This window comes from Gossypium arboreum, chromosome 5 (genome assembly GCF_025698485.1).
Source record: "Gossypium arboreum isolate Shixiya-1 chromosome 5, ASM2569848v2, whole genome shotgun sequence".
In the NCBI taxonomy this organism is placed as follows: Eukaryota; Viridiplantae; Streptophyta; class Magnoliopsida; order Malvales; family Malvaceae; genus Gossypium; species Gossypium arboreum.
In genome coordinates, this window is record NC_069074.1 from 11,350,227 (window position 1) to 11,363,118 (window position 12,892).

A 12,892-nucleotide genomic window follows, 5' to 3' on the forward strand; every position below is an offset into this window, starting at 1 on the left:
TTAAAAATGGCGATAATAAATTTAAAAAAACCCTTCGGGATTGATTTATTGGATTCCAAACAAATTTTTTTTGATTACGGAACTCCCTTCTATAATCACGTACTATGGTGGCAATGGATATTTATCAAACGGTCATCCAGTATTATTGAATTTAATTATTTTATACATAATTATGATGTTATTCTTAAATATTATTTTGTTTAACATAATTAAATGACACGTGACAGTATTATAATTTCACTTGCAAAATCTTTTATTCAAATGAAATCAGGATCTTAATTAAGTGATATGGTAATCAGAAGTGGAGGCATACACTAGATCCCTCCCTCCTAGAGCCTCGACCGATTCAAGCGAGTCATAACTCGTCAAACTCAAACCAATGATTGTTAAAAATCAAAGGGGGGAAACAGCATAGAAACGGAAGTTACAGTTGACGACCTCCTATATTTTCTCGTTATTACTATCCATAATATCGATTTTTATTTTATTTTATTAAAATTTAAAAAATCGATATCTCTCAATTTTTATTTTTTCTGCAAAATAAAAATAATTATTGTTTCATTCGTATATATATATTATTACTATTTTTTTGGGTTAGTTTTTGTGGTTGTTCCAAGTCTCTAATAGCTCTGCCTTCTCGATCTCTCTCTTCCTCTTTTCGACAAACCATAACGTTTATGCAATTCATTTAATTTAGTTTTTTTTTTCCTTTTTTTCTTGCCTATTTTTTTTGGTCAGCTTGTGGTTTCCATTTTGAATCATCGAATTGTGACGCGTTTTTTCCGTTTCCTTTTTTTTTTTCAAAAATTTCGCGTTTTTATCTTATATATGTAGTGCTTGTATATGGATTCAAGTTTGTGAAGTGAGAGAGGTTGTTATTTTTTTTATTTGCTTATCTTTGTTTTTCGCGAGTTATCTTTGATCTGTGGTTTGAGTGAACCCGAGCTCTGAGGCTCGGGGAACTGAGGATCCGAAAAGCTGATGGCAGGCGAGAGTGGCAGTGATGCTGGACCCGACTCCAGTCATTGTTATTTGCAGAAATTCAGGCTCTACGAGACTCGCTCGGTACATTTCATCTCTCATCCTATATACATACATGTACTCCTTTGCTTGTGTATGCCGCTGTTGGTTTAAGGATTTTTTGACTTGTTAGTTTTGAATTTTGATCATTGAAGTTGATTAATGATGAGTCCGATAAATTTCTTCTCGATCTTTTTGGTTGTTTTTGTTTCTTGTTGCGATTTTTAACCAAATTATTATTATTTTGGAAATTTCTAGCATATATGATGATTTTTTAGCTTTAGCTTAGAAAGCTGGTCTGTGATTTGTCTGTTTTTTCTTTTCTTTTTTGGAACGATTTGATTTTTTATTGATTCAAATTTGAAATATTTACTAGATTGATTTATACATGTTTTGCATAAGAAACAATCGCCGAATAGTTCTTTCTGACGTAATTTTTTTTTTGTGGTTGACTGAGAAATTGTCTTTTCAAAGCGTATAGAACTGGTTTTAATTCGCAATACCAGTTTTAATTAAACAGTTTAAGCTCTGTTGTCAAAGCTTGTGCTTGTTACCAGCAACGGTTTGGCTTAATTTGCATTCGGTGTTCTTTCCATATCCAGTACTCAAAATTTTTTAACATTCTGAAATTCGAGTTAAAAACATGAATTCTTCTTGTAACAAATAGGCTTATGATTGTTGTATTTCCTCTCGTTTCCAATTCTCTTTAAATTGCAATCATGTCATATTAAAGGTTAGACTGTTTTTCTTAATCTCATAAAGTCGATTCTTTACACCTGAGATTATGGCCAGTGATTGTTATTGTGCTTTAGATATACACAAACACCCATCTTGTATGATATCTTACAAGTCCCTATGCTCTGAGCAAGTTCTATATTATCAGATAGCTTGTCATTTTCTCCTCTCTCTTTTTTTTTTTTTTTTTGCTATGATGCTGATAGGAATGGTACAGCTGCCTTTTCCTTTTGCACCTAAAACTTCTTTGAGCTGATAATTATGTGATTGCCATCTCCATTCCAAAATATTGATTCAAAATTCATATATTCCTTCTGTGCAACAGAACTTCTATATGATTGGAAGAGACAAGAATAGAACTCTTTGGAGGGTACTAAAGATTGATCGGTTGGACCCGTCAGAACTAACTGTTATTGAAGATTCTACAGCATACTCGGAAATTGAATGCTTTGATCTGTTAAGAAGGATACATGAAGGAAACAGGTCCTCAGGCGGACTTAAATTTGTTACAGCTTGTTATGGAATTGTTGGTAGGTAGTACCTGTCAGGTTGTCCTCCTCACTCTTTGTCATTTCAGTATAAGCTCATGAGCTTCCCCCTTTTAATTCAGGCTTTATAAAATTCTTGGGATCTTATTCCATGATGCTGATCACAAAAAGAATGAAGATTGGTGCAATTTGTGGCCATACTGTCTATGCCATTTCCAAGAGCGAGATGATTCCGATTTCAAAATCTCCTAATCAGTCAAATATGGCTTATTCTAAGAATGAAAAAAGGTCTTTTGTCAATTCTTCAAGTAAATGTAATATGTCATTGGTACTTAGAAGGAGACCTGAGATTTTCATTGGAATTATTCATTTTCCATTTGTATCTAGATGGATTTGTGTTATGTTGTGGTTATTTTTCTTTTTTTCATTTAATCAAGTTTTCTGGGACAATTTTGAGTTCTGGAGTTCTGTTTTAGAAGTAGAAGAGTTCCGTGGTGTGGATGTAATCTCTGTACCATTTTTGTCGATTCATCCTTAATGTTATATCATTGATGTGGCCGTATGCAATTAAAGCACTTTTCTGGTTAAATTATCTTCCATTTTGTATTTCTTCTGTTTTCTATTTTATGTTAAAACAGTTAAGTCAGCTTTCACCGATTTGATGTTGCATCATCTTTAGTTAATATCGTTTTATAGAGGCTTTTGCAATTTCATGTCCTGCATATGTACAGGGGCCAACTTCATTGCAGTGTAATGTTAGTATAACATGTTGAGTAAGACAAGGTATCATCAGGGTTACTGGGGGAAAATTGCTATCTCTCGCTTTTATTTCCTGGTTAACTTTTATGTTTAAGCAGTTATTCTCATTTCTCCGTGTTCCTCTTTGGTTCAAATAATAAATGTGTTGACTTGACTTGCCATTTCTTTCGTTTTTATCTTTTTTCATTGTTGATGCAGATACAAGAAGCTTCTCTCGACAGTGGATCTCACAAAGGACTTCTTTTTCAGCTACACATACAATGTCATGCATAGTCTTCAAAGGAATTTATGTAGGAATGAGACAGGAGAAGTACCCTATGAAACAATGTTTGTCTGGAATGAGTTCTTAACTCGAGGGATTCGCAATACTCTCAAGAATACTTTATGGACTGTTGCTTTGGTATATGGCTTTTTCAAGCAGGTATGATACACTTGAGGCGTCTTCCTATTCATTTATTTTTGTGATAAGTGATAATGGAAGTAATATTTGCCGGAAGATTGTTAACTTCAGATAATTATATTAGTTTCTTTCAGTTTCTATGTCTGGTTTTTGCTTAAAAGATGTTGCTTTAGAGAAATCTAGGTAACCCTGAACTTTATTACCATTTTCAGCGATGCAGAATTGTTTCTGGTTATGGAGTAGCTGTTGAATGTTATTTGTTGTCTTGCATTGACTAATGCTTTCTTCTTCTTTTTTTTAAAATTTAATCCATATTATTGGACTAATCATCATATTTACAATTTCGTTGGTCTTCTTTTATTGAATGGAGTTCCTTTGTCAATATTCTTGAGGAGCATCATTGACCATTTAGCAGGTTTTCTCTTATAGCATTAGGTACCTTAAAAAGTAGTAACTAAAGATGAACTAGATTCTGTCTCAAAATTTTGCCCATCCAAGTTAGCTAGAAGTTGTTGTTTCCATTTGGTGCATGGTAAAGTTTTGATCTAATGTTCGTTGTTTCCAACTTTGATGTCCAGGTCAAACTTTCTGTCTCTGGCAGGGATTTTTGTTTAACTCTCATTTCAAGACGTTCTCGACATTATGCTGGGACAAGGTTAGATGCTCTACAAGCTACTTATTGAAATGCATGCTAGATTAGTTGGAACTGCCCTTAACCATTTCATGTGGCCTACAGTTCATTAGGAAAATTTACTTTGAGCTATTTTCCATTGTCTTTGTGATTTCGCTTTGTTGTTTGTGTGTGTTTATTTTATTTTTGTTGCTTACGTCTCTTCTATTGCATAGATACTTGAAACGTGGAGTTAATGAGAAAGGTAGAGTGGCAAATGATGTTGAGACAGAACAAATTGTGTTTGAAGATGTTCATGAAGGGTGCCCTACACAAATAAGTTCTGTTGTTCAGAATAGAGGCTCTATTCCACTTTTCTGGTCTCAGGAAACGTCACGCTTGAATTTGAAACCGGACATTATATGTATGGGTTCTCTCTTGTTACATAAAAACACTGAGAGCAATAGTTATGCAGTTCTACTTCGTTACTACTGTTTGCTAATCTCGCCTTTTGCTTCCAGTATCAAAGAAAGATCCAAATTATGAGGCCACGAGACTACATTTCGAAGATCTTGTTAGGAGATACGGAAATCCAATAATCATCTTGAATTTGATAAAGGTAGACTTTGTACTGATCATTTCTCCATCAGCAATGATTCCCCTATCAGCAATGATTTCCTAATCCATTATGCTTTCTACTCTGATGATTAACAGAGGTGTGAGAAGAAGCCTCGTGAATCTATTCTTCGTGCAGAGTTTGCAAATGCCATCAGATTTATCAATAAAAGCTTATCCAAAGAGAACCGTCTGAGGTTCCTTCACTGGGACTTGAACAGACACTCCAGAAAGTACTTCGATCCCCCATGCACCACTTGAATATGCAAAATTCTTTCTTACTATTGTTATCAAGGACTGTTCACTTAATAAATGTTGATCATTTTCTACAGAGCTACAAATGTGTTGACACTTTTAGGCAGAGTGGCTGATTATGCATTAAACTTAACGGGCATATTTTACTGTCAAGTAACATCAAATCGTAGACAAGATGGGTTATTGACTTTATCTTGCTTAGTGTAAGTTCCATTAAATGATTTGCTCATATTTTCATGATGTTTTAGTTGTCTTCTCTTTTCCTTGCTAGTCAACTATATTGTGCAAATATAAGCCTCTGAGGTTCCTGTTCTTTTGCTTCTACTTTGATTGAACAATGTCTGTTTGGTCTGCCCTTTCTGTCATTAATTATCTCCTGTAATTATGCCAGACGACATCATTTATGCATGTGTAATCAACAGTGTTGTCCATACCCTCCTTCTTTGTTATACTACTTATGCTAATTTTCAAGAAAAGTGATACTACTTATGTTATAACATCATTTATGTTATACTACTTACGCAATTTCTCAGGAAAAGTGATGAGTGCCCTGCCAAAATTCCTTCGGAAAAAAGTGATGATTTTGAGAAGTGGGAAACAGATGTTGCTAATGATAATGAGAGCATTAGTGAGAATGTGAAACCTCCCATGTTTCAAACCGGAGTACTCAGAACCAATTGCATTGACTGTCTTGATCGGACTAATGTTGCTCAATATGCCTATGGATTGGTGGCTCTTGGACACCAGCTCCATGCTATGGGCTTCACAGAATCCCAAACTATTGATCAAAACAGTCCTTTGGCTGAGGATTTAATGGGTGTTTATGAAGCAATGGGTGACACACTTGCTTTACAATATGGTGGTTCTGCGGCACACAACAAGGTATTTCTTACAGATCTGAGGAGCTTTTGTAATCATCCCAGATAAATTAATGATGATAAAAACACTATAATTTTCATATTGAATAACTGTTCCGCCCTTGGTTATCACATTAACTTTTAGGGTTTTAAGATGGCAGTGCAGACATCAGAACTTGTTAAGATTATGGAATGGCTGGTCCAGTGTCATACGATAAAGCTTACTACTCCGGCTTCCGAGTGTTTTAACTGAAACCTTTAGGTATTAGGCCCTGTGTACATTTTCTTATTCTGCATTTGTTATGTTTAACAGATATTTTGCCAGAGGAGAGGCCAATGGAAAGCAGCAACTCAGTCGCAAGAGTTCTTCAGAACTTTGCAACGCTACTATAGCAATGCATACATGGATGCAGAGAAGCAAAGTGCAATTAATTTGTAAGATAAATGCAAATCTCATTTTTCATATTTCGGTACTTGACAAATGGTACTTAGGGTGTGTTCTGTAGCATAGATTGTCCTGCACGGTGGGGAGTTCCCCTAGTGCACAATCCCATGCTACCACACACTCATACTGCTAGAGGATAGTGGTAGATAATGCTACTAGAATTTTGGCATTACTCTATACAGGTTCTTGGGTCACTTTCAGCCGCAACAGGGTAAACCAGCACTCTGGGAGTTGGATTCAGACCAACACTATTCAATAGGAAGGAATGGTCCTAATCGTTATAATGAGAATGCTAGGTATATCAAGTTTCTGAACTGCAAATATCTGTTATACCAATTTTCGAGATCCAAGGATTTTGTTTACTCTATGCTGCCAAAGAATTTTAGTTCACATATAATGCAAATGTTTCTCGATACTTTAATGTTTTGATGTAGAATGTCGCGATTGTAAATTTAATCTCTGAATTCCAAATACTGTTATACCAAATTTCCGGTTCCAAAGTTGTGTTTAGACTATATGATGCCACATAATTCTAGTGCTAGATATAATATGCAGATGTTTAGCAATATTTTAATATGCCAAAGAATTTTAGTTCACATATAATGCAAATGTTTCTCGATACTTTAATGTTTTGATGTAGAATGTCGTGATTGTAAATTTAATCTCTGAATTCCAAATACTGTTATACCAAATTTCCGGTTCCAAAGTTGTGTTTAGACTATATGATGCCACATAATTCTAGTGCTAGATATAATATGCAGATGTTTAGCAATATTTTAATGTTTTTATGTACAATGTTGTGCTAGTAAATCTAATCTGAATCGCAAATCCCTGTTATACCAAATTTCCAGTTCTAAAGAGTCTTTTAACTAATATGCTGAGGTTTAGCAATATGTTGATGTTAAATGTACAATGCTGTGTTTGTAAATCTAATAGCTTTTATGTTTTGAAAACTGCCCTTTTTTTACTAGTAGAAAGTGGATAGTGCTTTTGTTTAGTAACATCAATATTCTTTCATATGTTTGTTATAGATGAATGAAATATATTTTTGACTTGCTGTTTGGAGGTCCCCTTTCAGTATAGTAAACCAGACCTTTAATGCAAAAGCAGCTAATAAGATCACTTTCAAATATATCTGTAGGCCATCTTTTAAAAGATCACTGTCTGATGGCAACATTGTCTGTGACATGGACTCACCCTTGGCTCCTTCAAATATTGGACACCGTCAGCCTTTGTGTGAAAACAGAGGAACTTTTAATGGTCTTTCTGAGTCCACTCCAGAGATCCCAACGTCTGAAATTTCTTATTCCAGGTGCAAACCTCTTTTTCTTGTTCCAGATTTATTATCTTGAAATTTCTATTGTGATTATAGTCCTTGTAGAGGTTAAAAAGAAGTTTGCATCTAGGTTGCATCTTTTAATGCCTAAGAACTATCATGACAATCCATCTTTAAAATAACTTAAACTGATTCAGAGACTTCATCTTGCTCCTTTGACTAAATTTTGGCTGGTTTACTTGGTTTACTCCAAGAATGTCTTGCAGGCAGCTTTTCGGAGATATGGAGGACCAATTTCTTGAAAGTGATGGTATTTGTTATGATGAAATTGGTGATGAATGTAATTGCACCAATTTTGATCTGGACTGGCCTTCGTCATCAGGAAATTCATGTGATGATGATATATTTGACAGGTAAGTTAAAGTCAACTCCAGTTAGATTACTTTCAAAATGCTGAAAGCTTTCCAGATATTTTCTCTCTGAAATCAACAATGCCGACCAATCAAATTATGTTTTCTTCTCTCTACTTTCAGCTAGTTTTCACACTATTAATTTGAACAAAGCCATCAACTACTTAGTTTCAGTTTGTTATTTGGTACAGGGTGGGAAATTATATTGGAAACTATCATTAGGTTTTGTCATTGTCAGGGGTGATCACTTTCTTATTAACTTTCTTGTATGTGCTTATACTTCTATATTTGTAGAATAGGACTTGGGAGTGTTTGAACTTGAATAAAGACAAAAAATTAATAACCGTTTTATTAATTTCAACCTGAGATGGAATTTTACTTGTGAAATATGAAAATTTTTATAGGTAGGAGAATTGGTCTGGACTTAAAATATAATGAAATTAGACACAAAGTTAGGAATGGTAAAAAATGGAACTGAAGTTGGAAATGTTGTAAAGTTGCCAGTAAGCTAATGTTTGTTGTGAAAGATGACCACTGCTTTGTTTGCTGGGATTTTATATCACTCTATACTTGCTGTCAGGACAACTTTTCTTAGTATTCTTGCATTTGACTGCTGAAATCTCATAAATGATTCTTGTATCGTTGCTCTCAGATCTACAACAGGCCTATCCTCAGAAAATATTGGCGCTGAACTAAAAATTGATATGACTACATCTCCAAGTGAGTCCGGTTCAAGCATCAAGGTCAGTATTGTTGTTTTCTAGTTGATTAACAATCACGACTGAGATTAACTGAATAGCTGCACAGGTGCAATAATGTCTGAGAGAGTCCCGTCATCCTTTTAACTAATACGCTAAGCAAAACATGACTTTATGAATTCCTCCAAGTCTATATAATAACGATTACAAAAATACAATGATTATGATGATGATGCGACAAAATATACAAACATGATACAATTGTCTACATCCAAAAAGAAATTTTTTATGTGCACTAGGGTTAGCATTGCTAATACTTGTGTTTATTAATAGTCTTCTAGGTTGCTCTAAATCTATTTCATAGTTCCTATACCATGGTTAGCAACCCTACTTCTTTATTTGTTTAGGGAGGGGACAGAACTGCTTCTGAACTCACTTGTGGCGGTATTCTGGATGAATTTTCTGAGAGTTTTGTGAATTGGGTAACTCATGGAGATATGCTTATTCCTTCAAAGTTTATTTCAAAAGTAGTTCCATGATTAAATATTGTTTCAACAACCAAATCGAACCCATCCGAAGGATGTGTGTTCATTTCTAAATAAAAATAAATAAAACAAATGTGATGAGATTGAACCAAGGAGAAGGGTTGTGGTTTCTGCTGAGGAAAAAAGTACGGTTGAACTGGGGAAGAAAATAGAGTAATGGCATCTGCTGAGGAAAAAAGTTTCGGCTACGGATTACAATTGAACAGGGAAGGGATAGCTTTTGTAGGAAGCGAAATTGGTACATAGCAACGATTTATTTTGGATCTCTGACCAACTCAATCTGCAAAAGATTGTACATGTGAAACACCACAGGTGTCGGCCTTGTAAATATTTCAAATATTTTGTTAAATGGATAATTCCTTCTCAACCTTTTTGACATTATTTGCATGCTTGTAATACCTTATAGTTAAACTATTTTTCTTCTGGAAATACCACCTCTGTATTCAAAATTTATCCGCATTATGTGGATTTCAGACTCTCAAGGATCTTGCAGCAGCCAGAGGTTGCCTTGTTGCTACATTTGGCTCATCAACTATAGGATTTTTCCTATTTCTTAGACATTTTTAAAATTAAGGAAGTAACTTCTTTCCGTTTATGTAGTAGAACACTCGCAAATTTTATATGACTTGAATATATGGAACCCGATCCTCAGCATGGAACATACGATATCAAAAGTATGACGATGTGAAAGTACAAAACATCCAAATCATAACGACAATTTTATCTTTTACGATCACATGTACCGCGCAGCTGAGTATCCTAACCAGTGGAGAAGACGGCCCAGGCCTTGCTTAACAACCAATGCCAAAATATACTAAAAAATGTAAGCTACTATTAACGATCAGAGGACAGCACATTGAAAATTTTTGTTGATGGATGGCCAAGGTACTAGTTTACAGTGCAAATTTCAGCACCGTCCTCTCCGCCATTAGTTGTCATCAGTGGCAACCCGCAGTTTTTTCAGAGTCGGATGTGGATTGTGGAAACACAGAAAGATAAACTATTATTACGTTTTAATCATTTACGTTATTATATTATAAGATTTTAATCAATAAACTATTAATGAAATTAATGATATAATGAGAAGTTGATGTAACACATTAAGTTATCGTTTCAGACAAAAATTTTAAGTTAAATCATATAATTAGTGCTTATAATTTTTCATTTTAAACAAATTGTTTTCTTTTATGCTCTTAAATTTTTTTTAATTTCCATTCTCTTATATTTTTCCTCTATTTTTTTCCTTCTTTATGAAAAAATATAAAAACTAATTACATAGTTTAACTTAAAATTTTTATTTAAAATAATAATTTAATATACCATATTAAATTATTTTTTACACCGTTAACGTTCATTAACATTCAATAATTAAATATTACAATATAATAACATAAATAATTAAAATATAATATTTTAAGCATAAATAATTAAAAGAAACGAAAATAACCATTTAAATAATTTACCCAACAAAGAAACGAAAATAACCATTTAAATAATTTACCCAACAAAATATTATTAAAGATATGTTTTTCTTCGTAAGTCCACTGCACTTTAGCTGTAACTGAACACGTTGATTTCATCGAGTCAATTGCCCTCAATCCGCACCATCAAGTTTAAACTAAATTTTGGATGAATAAAGTCCAATATATTAAATATATATATGTAATGTTCTCTTCAATTTCGCCTTTCTAATAGCAACCCTTTAGTGCCAGACAAACCACGGGAATTGCAAAATTAGAAGGAAAGACTGTAGACTGAGGAGGAGCAAATCCACCCAATCAAATTACACTGCAAATAAAAATACATGCTGATGAACCACACCTAAATACATCAACCATTGTTTGATTCTCCAGTTCCCAAAGGTGAGAAACTTGAAAGCCCTCTATAATTTAACCTTTCTATCCCCCCCCCCAAACAACTAGATCCTTTTAAGCAATCGCAACTTCAACAGTTTTAGGCTTTGGTGGCGGGGGAAGCTTCTCGACAACCACAGTCAAAACCCCATTTTCACATTTAGCCGTAATGGCTGCCACATTGGCGTTCTCCGGCAACCGGAACTTCCTCATCAGCTTCTGGGGTGCCTTCCTCTCCAGTCTTATATATTTACACCCTTCCTCTTCAAACTCCTCTCGTTTCCTCTTCCCACCGCTTTTTATCACCAATGTATTCTCATCTTCAACAGTAACCTGAAATTCACAAACCCAAAAATCAACGTCAGCAAAAACAAAAAACATGATAGACCCAACATCAAAACAGTCCCGGGATGGCTGTTTTTGTTTGTTTCGTTTGTATTACCTGGATATCCGACTTGGACAAGCCTGGAACATCTAAGTAGAAAATGAACTCCTTGGGAGTGTCCAAAATGTCGGCCGGTATGCTACTGAATCCCTTGTTCTCGTTATCGCGGCTTTCGTGAGTCCGTGAAGGGAACATTAATTTCTCGATGTTTTCTGGGAAATTAATCCAATGGGTAAGTGTATCGGCCACGGCGCTCATTTTTCAAATCGATGCTGGAGACAAGAAGAGAAGAGAAAAATGCAGGGATCTTGGGACGAGAAAGACGAAACAGCTTCCAAAGGATAAATTTTCTGCTTGACTAGTGAGAAAAAGCGGTGAGGGAACCGAGTATATAGAAGAAGTAGAAGAAAAATCTGGACAAATCTCAACTATTTTGGAATCTTCTCGTGCTTACACGCGTCCTTTGTTGTGTGATATTTGTGGAACCCCCGGACTCCCTTGACGACTGTGACGTGATGCTCTGACGCTGCCACGTTACCTGCATATCATTTTGTATTTGATTAATGTATTCTTTTGGGTGAATGGGTTGATCCACTTCCTTATTTGGGCTTCTCTTTTATTTAATCCAAGATTCGGGCCCAGAAAAATAAGCCCAAATCCGGAAAGTAACAAAACCTTTAGTCCTCTCTGCAAAAAATGAAAACCTTGGTCCTTATTGAAATTTACAGGTGAGGAGGAAAAAGTTAATATATTAATGAATAAATAATTAGGTTCTTATTCTTCTTTCTTTGATTTGATTTTGTGAATTCCCCCTGGGAAGGTTTTTAACCGAGAATATATTCGTTTTCGGCTTGAATGATTAAAAAAAAGTAAGGTAAGAATGATTAGCAAAAGTGCACATGACGTAAATCAGTGATATGATCTTCAAATATATTTGTTGAAAAAAGCACATGATGGATGGATGGATCCAAATGCTGAATCTTGATAGAGATTTCCAACCCCAAATACGTGCCATGCTAAACCCTACCCTATGGCCTATATAATATAGGCAGGCAAGGTACCGCAGTAATCTTTTTAGAAATTATATTACTGGACTGGACCACTATTCTCCGACAATCGGGGGGACCGCTAAGTTATATGTCGGACTAATTAAGATTTTTTTGTATGACTCTCAATTTACTGCATTTTTCCTTTTAATTATAAATACTAATATGAAATTTATTAAAGAAACAGAAGTGAAATTATAATTTACTTTCACATTTGTTTTTGTTCACTAAAACTAATGCTGTAATCACAAATTGATTCTGATAAGACTTGAATAATTGGTTGGGGTTGGTTTCGTGGTGAAGTGATAATGAAGAAGAGGCTGGCAGCTGGTATTCGGACATTGTGATTTGATGCTGTCTGAGGGCTCCATTCATTCATCAAAAACTTGCATTAAGCTACTTACCAAATACAAACGCCTGAAAACAGACCCCCAGACAGATGATGCCACTGCCTCTAGTTGTTGCTGAATTTTGACCATGTATACACACACGTTA

At 34.8% G+C, this 12,892-nt stretch overlaps 2 protein-coding genes across 4 annotated transcripts; one reads left to right on the plus strand and one right to left on the minus strand.

Annotated features, from left to right (window-relative positions):
- The first annotated feature begins 311 nt into the window (after positions 1-311).
- LOC108453464 (phosphoinositide phosphatase SAC2-like) lies at positions 312-9,718 on the plus strand. 3 transcript variants are annotated; one of them, XM_017751577.2, is made up of 16 exons: positions 398-1,065; positions 2,081-2,285; positions 2,366-2,531; positions 3,201-3,423; positions 3,981-4,057; positions 4,249-4,436; positions 4,534-4,631; positions 4,727-4,860; positions 4,960-5,085; positions 5,416-5,764; positions 6,053-6,174; positions 6,367-6,480; positions 7,326-7,496; positions 7,715-7,873; positions 8,523-8,613; positions 8,976-9,718. In XM_017751577.2, exons 1-16 carry the CDS (start codon positions 982-984, stop codon positions 9,105-9,107), a joined length of 2,439 nt encoding a protein of 812 aa, XP_017607066.1. In that variant the 5' UTR covers positions 398-981; the 3' UTR covers positions 9,108-9,718. The 3 variants fall into 3 exon arrangements, with proteins under 3 accessions (XP_052883885.1, XP_017607066.1, XP_017607067.1); XM_017751578.2 differs by having other exon boundaries at positions 7,727-7,873; XM_053027925.1 differs by lacking the exons at positions 2,081-2,285; positions 2,366-2,531 and having other exon boundaries at positions 312-1,065.
- A 1,018-nt stretch (positions 9,719-10,736) lies between these two features.
- Positions 10,737-11,766, minus strand: LOC108451902 (17.4 kDa class III heat shock protein). The gene is made up of 2 exons (XM_017749608.2): positions 11,409-11,766; positions 10,737-11,299 (listed from the first exon to the last, which is right to left on the minus strand). The coding sequence occupies exons 1-2, from the start codon at positions 11,607-11,609 to the stop codon at positions 11,042-11,044; spliced, it is 459 nt and encodes a 152-aa protein (XP_017605097.1). The 5' UTR covers positions 11,610-11,766; the 3' UTR covers positions 10,737-11,041.
- Positions 11,767-12,892: the final 1,126 nt, after the last annotated feature.

Coding starts and splice junctions, on each gene's coding strand:
- LOC108453464 (XM_017751577.2), top strand. CDS start 982: ATGGCAGGCGAGAGTGGCAGTGATGCTGGACCCGACTCCAGTCATTGT. Junction 1,066..2,080: donor GGCTCTACGAGACTCGCTCG/GTACATTTCATC, acceptor TCTGTGCAACAG/AACTTCTATATGATTGGAAG. Junction 7,497..7,714: donor TCTGAAATTTCTTATTCCAG/GTGCAAACCTCT, acceptor GTTTACTCCAAG/AATGTCTTGCAGGCAGCTTT.
- LOC108451902 (XM_017749608.2), bottom strand. CDS start 11,609: ATGAGCGCCGTGGCCGATACACTTACCCATTGGATTAATTTCCCAGAA. Junction 11,300..11,408: donor TGTCCAAGTCGGATATCCAG/GTAATACAAACG, acceptor TGTGAATTTCAG/GTTACTGTTGAAGATGAGAA.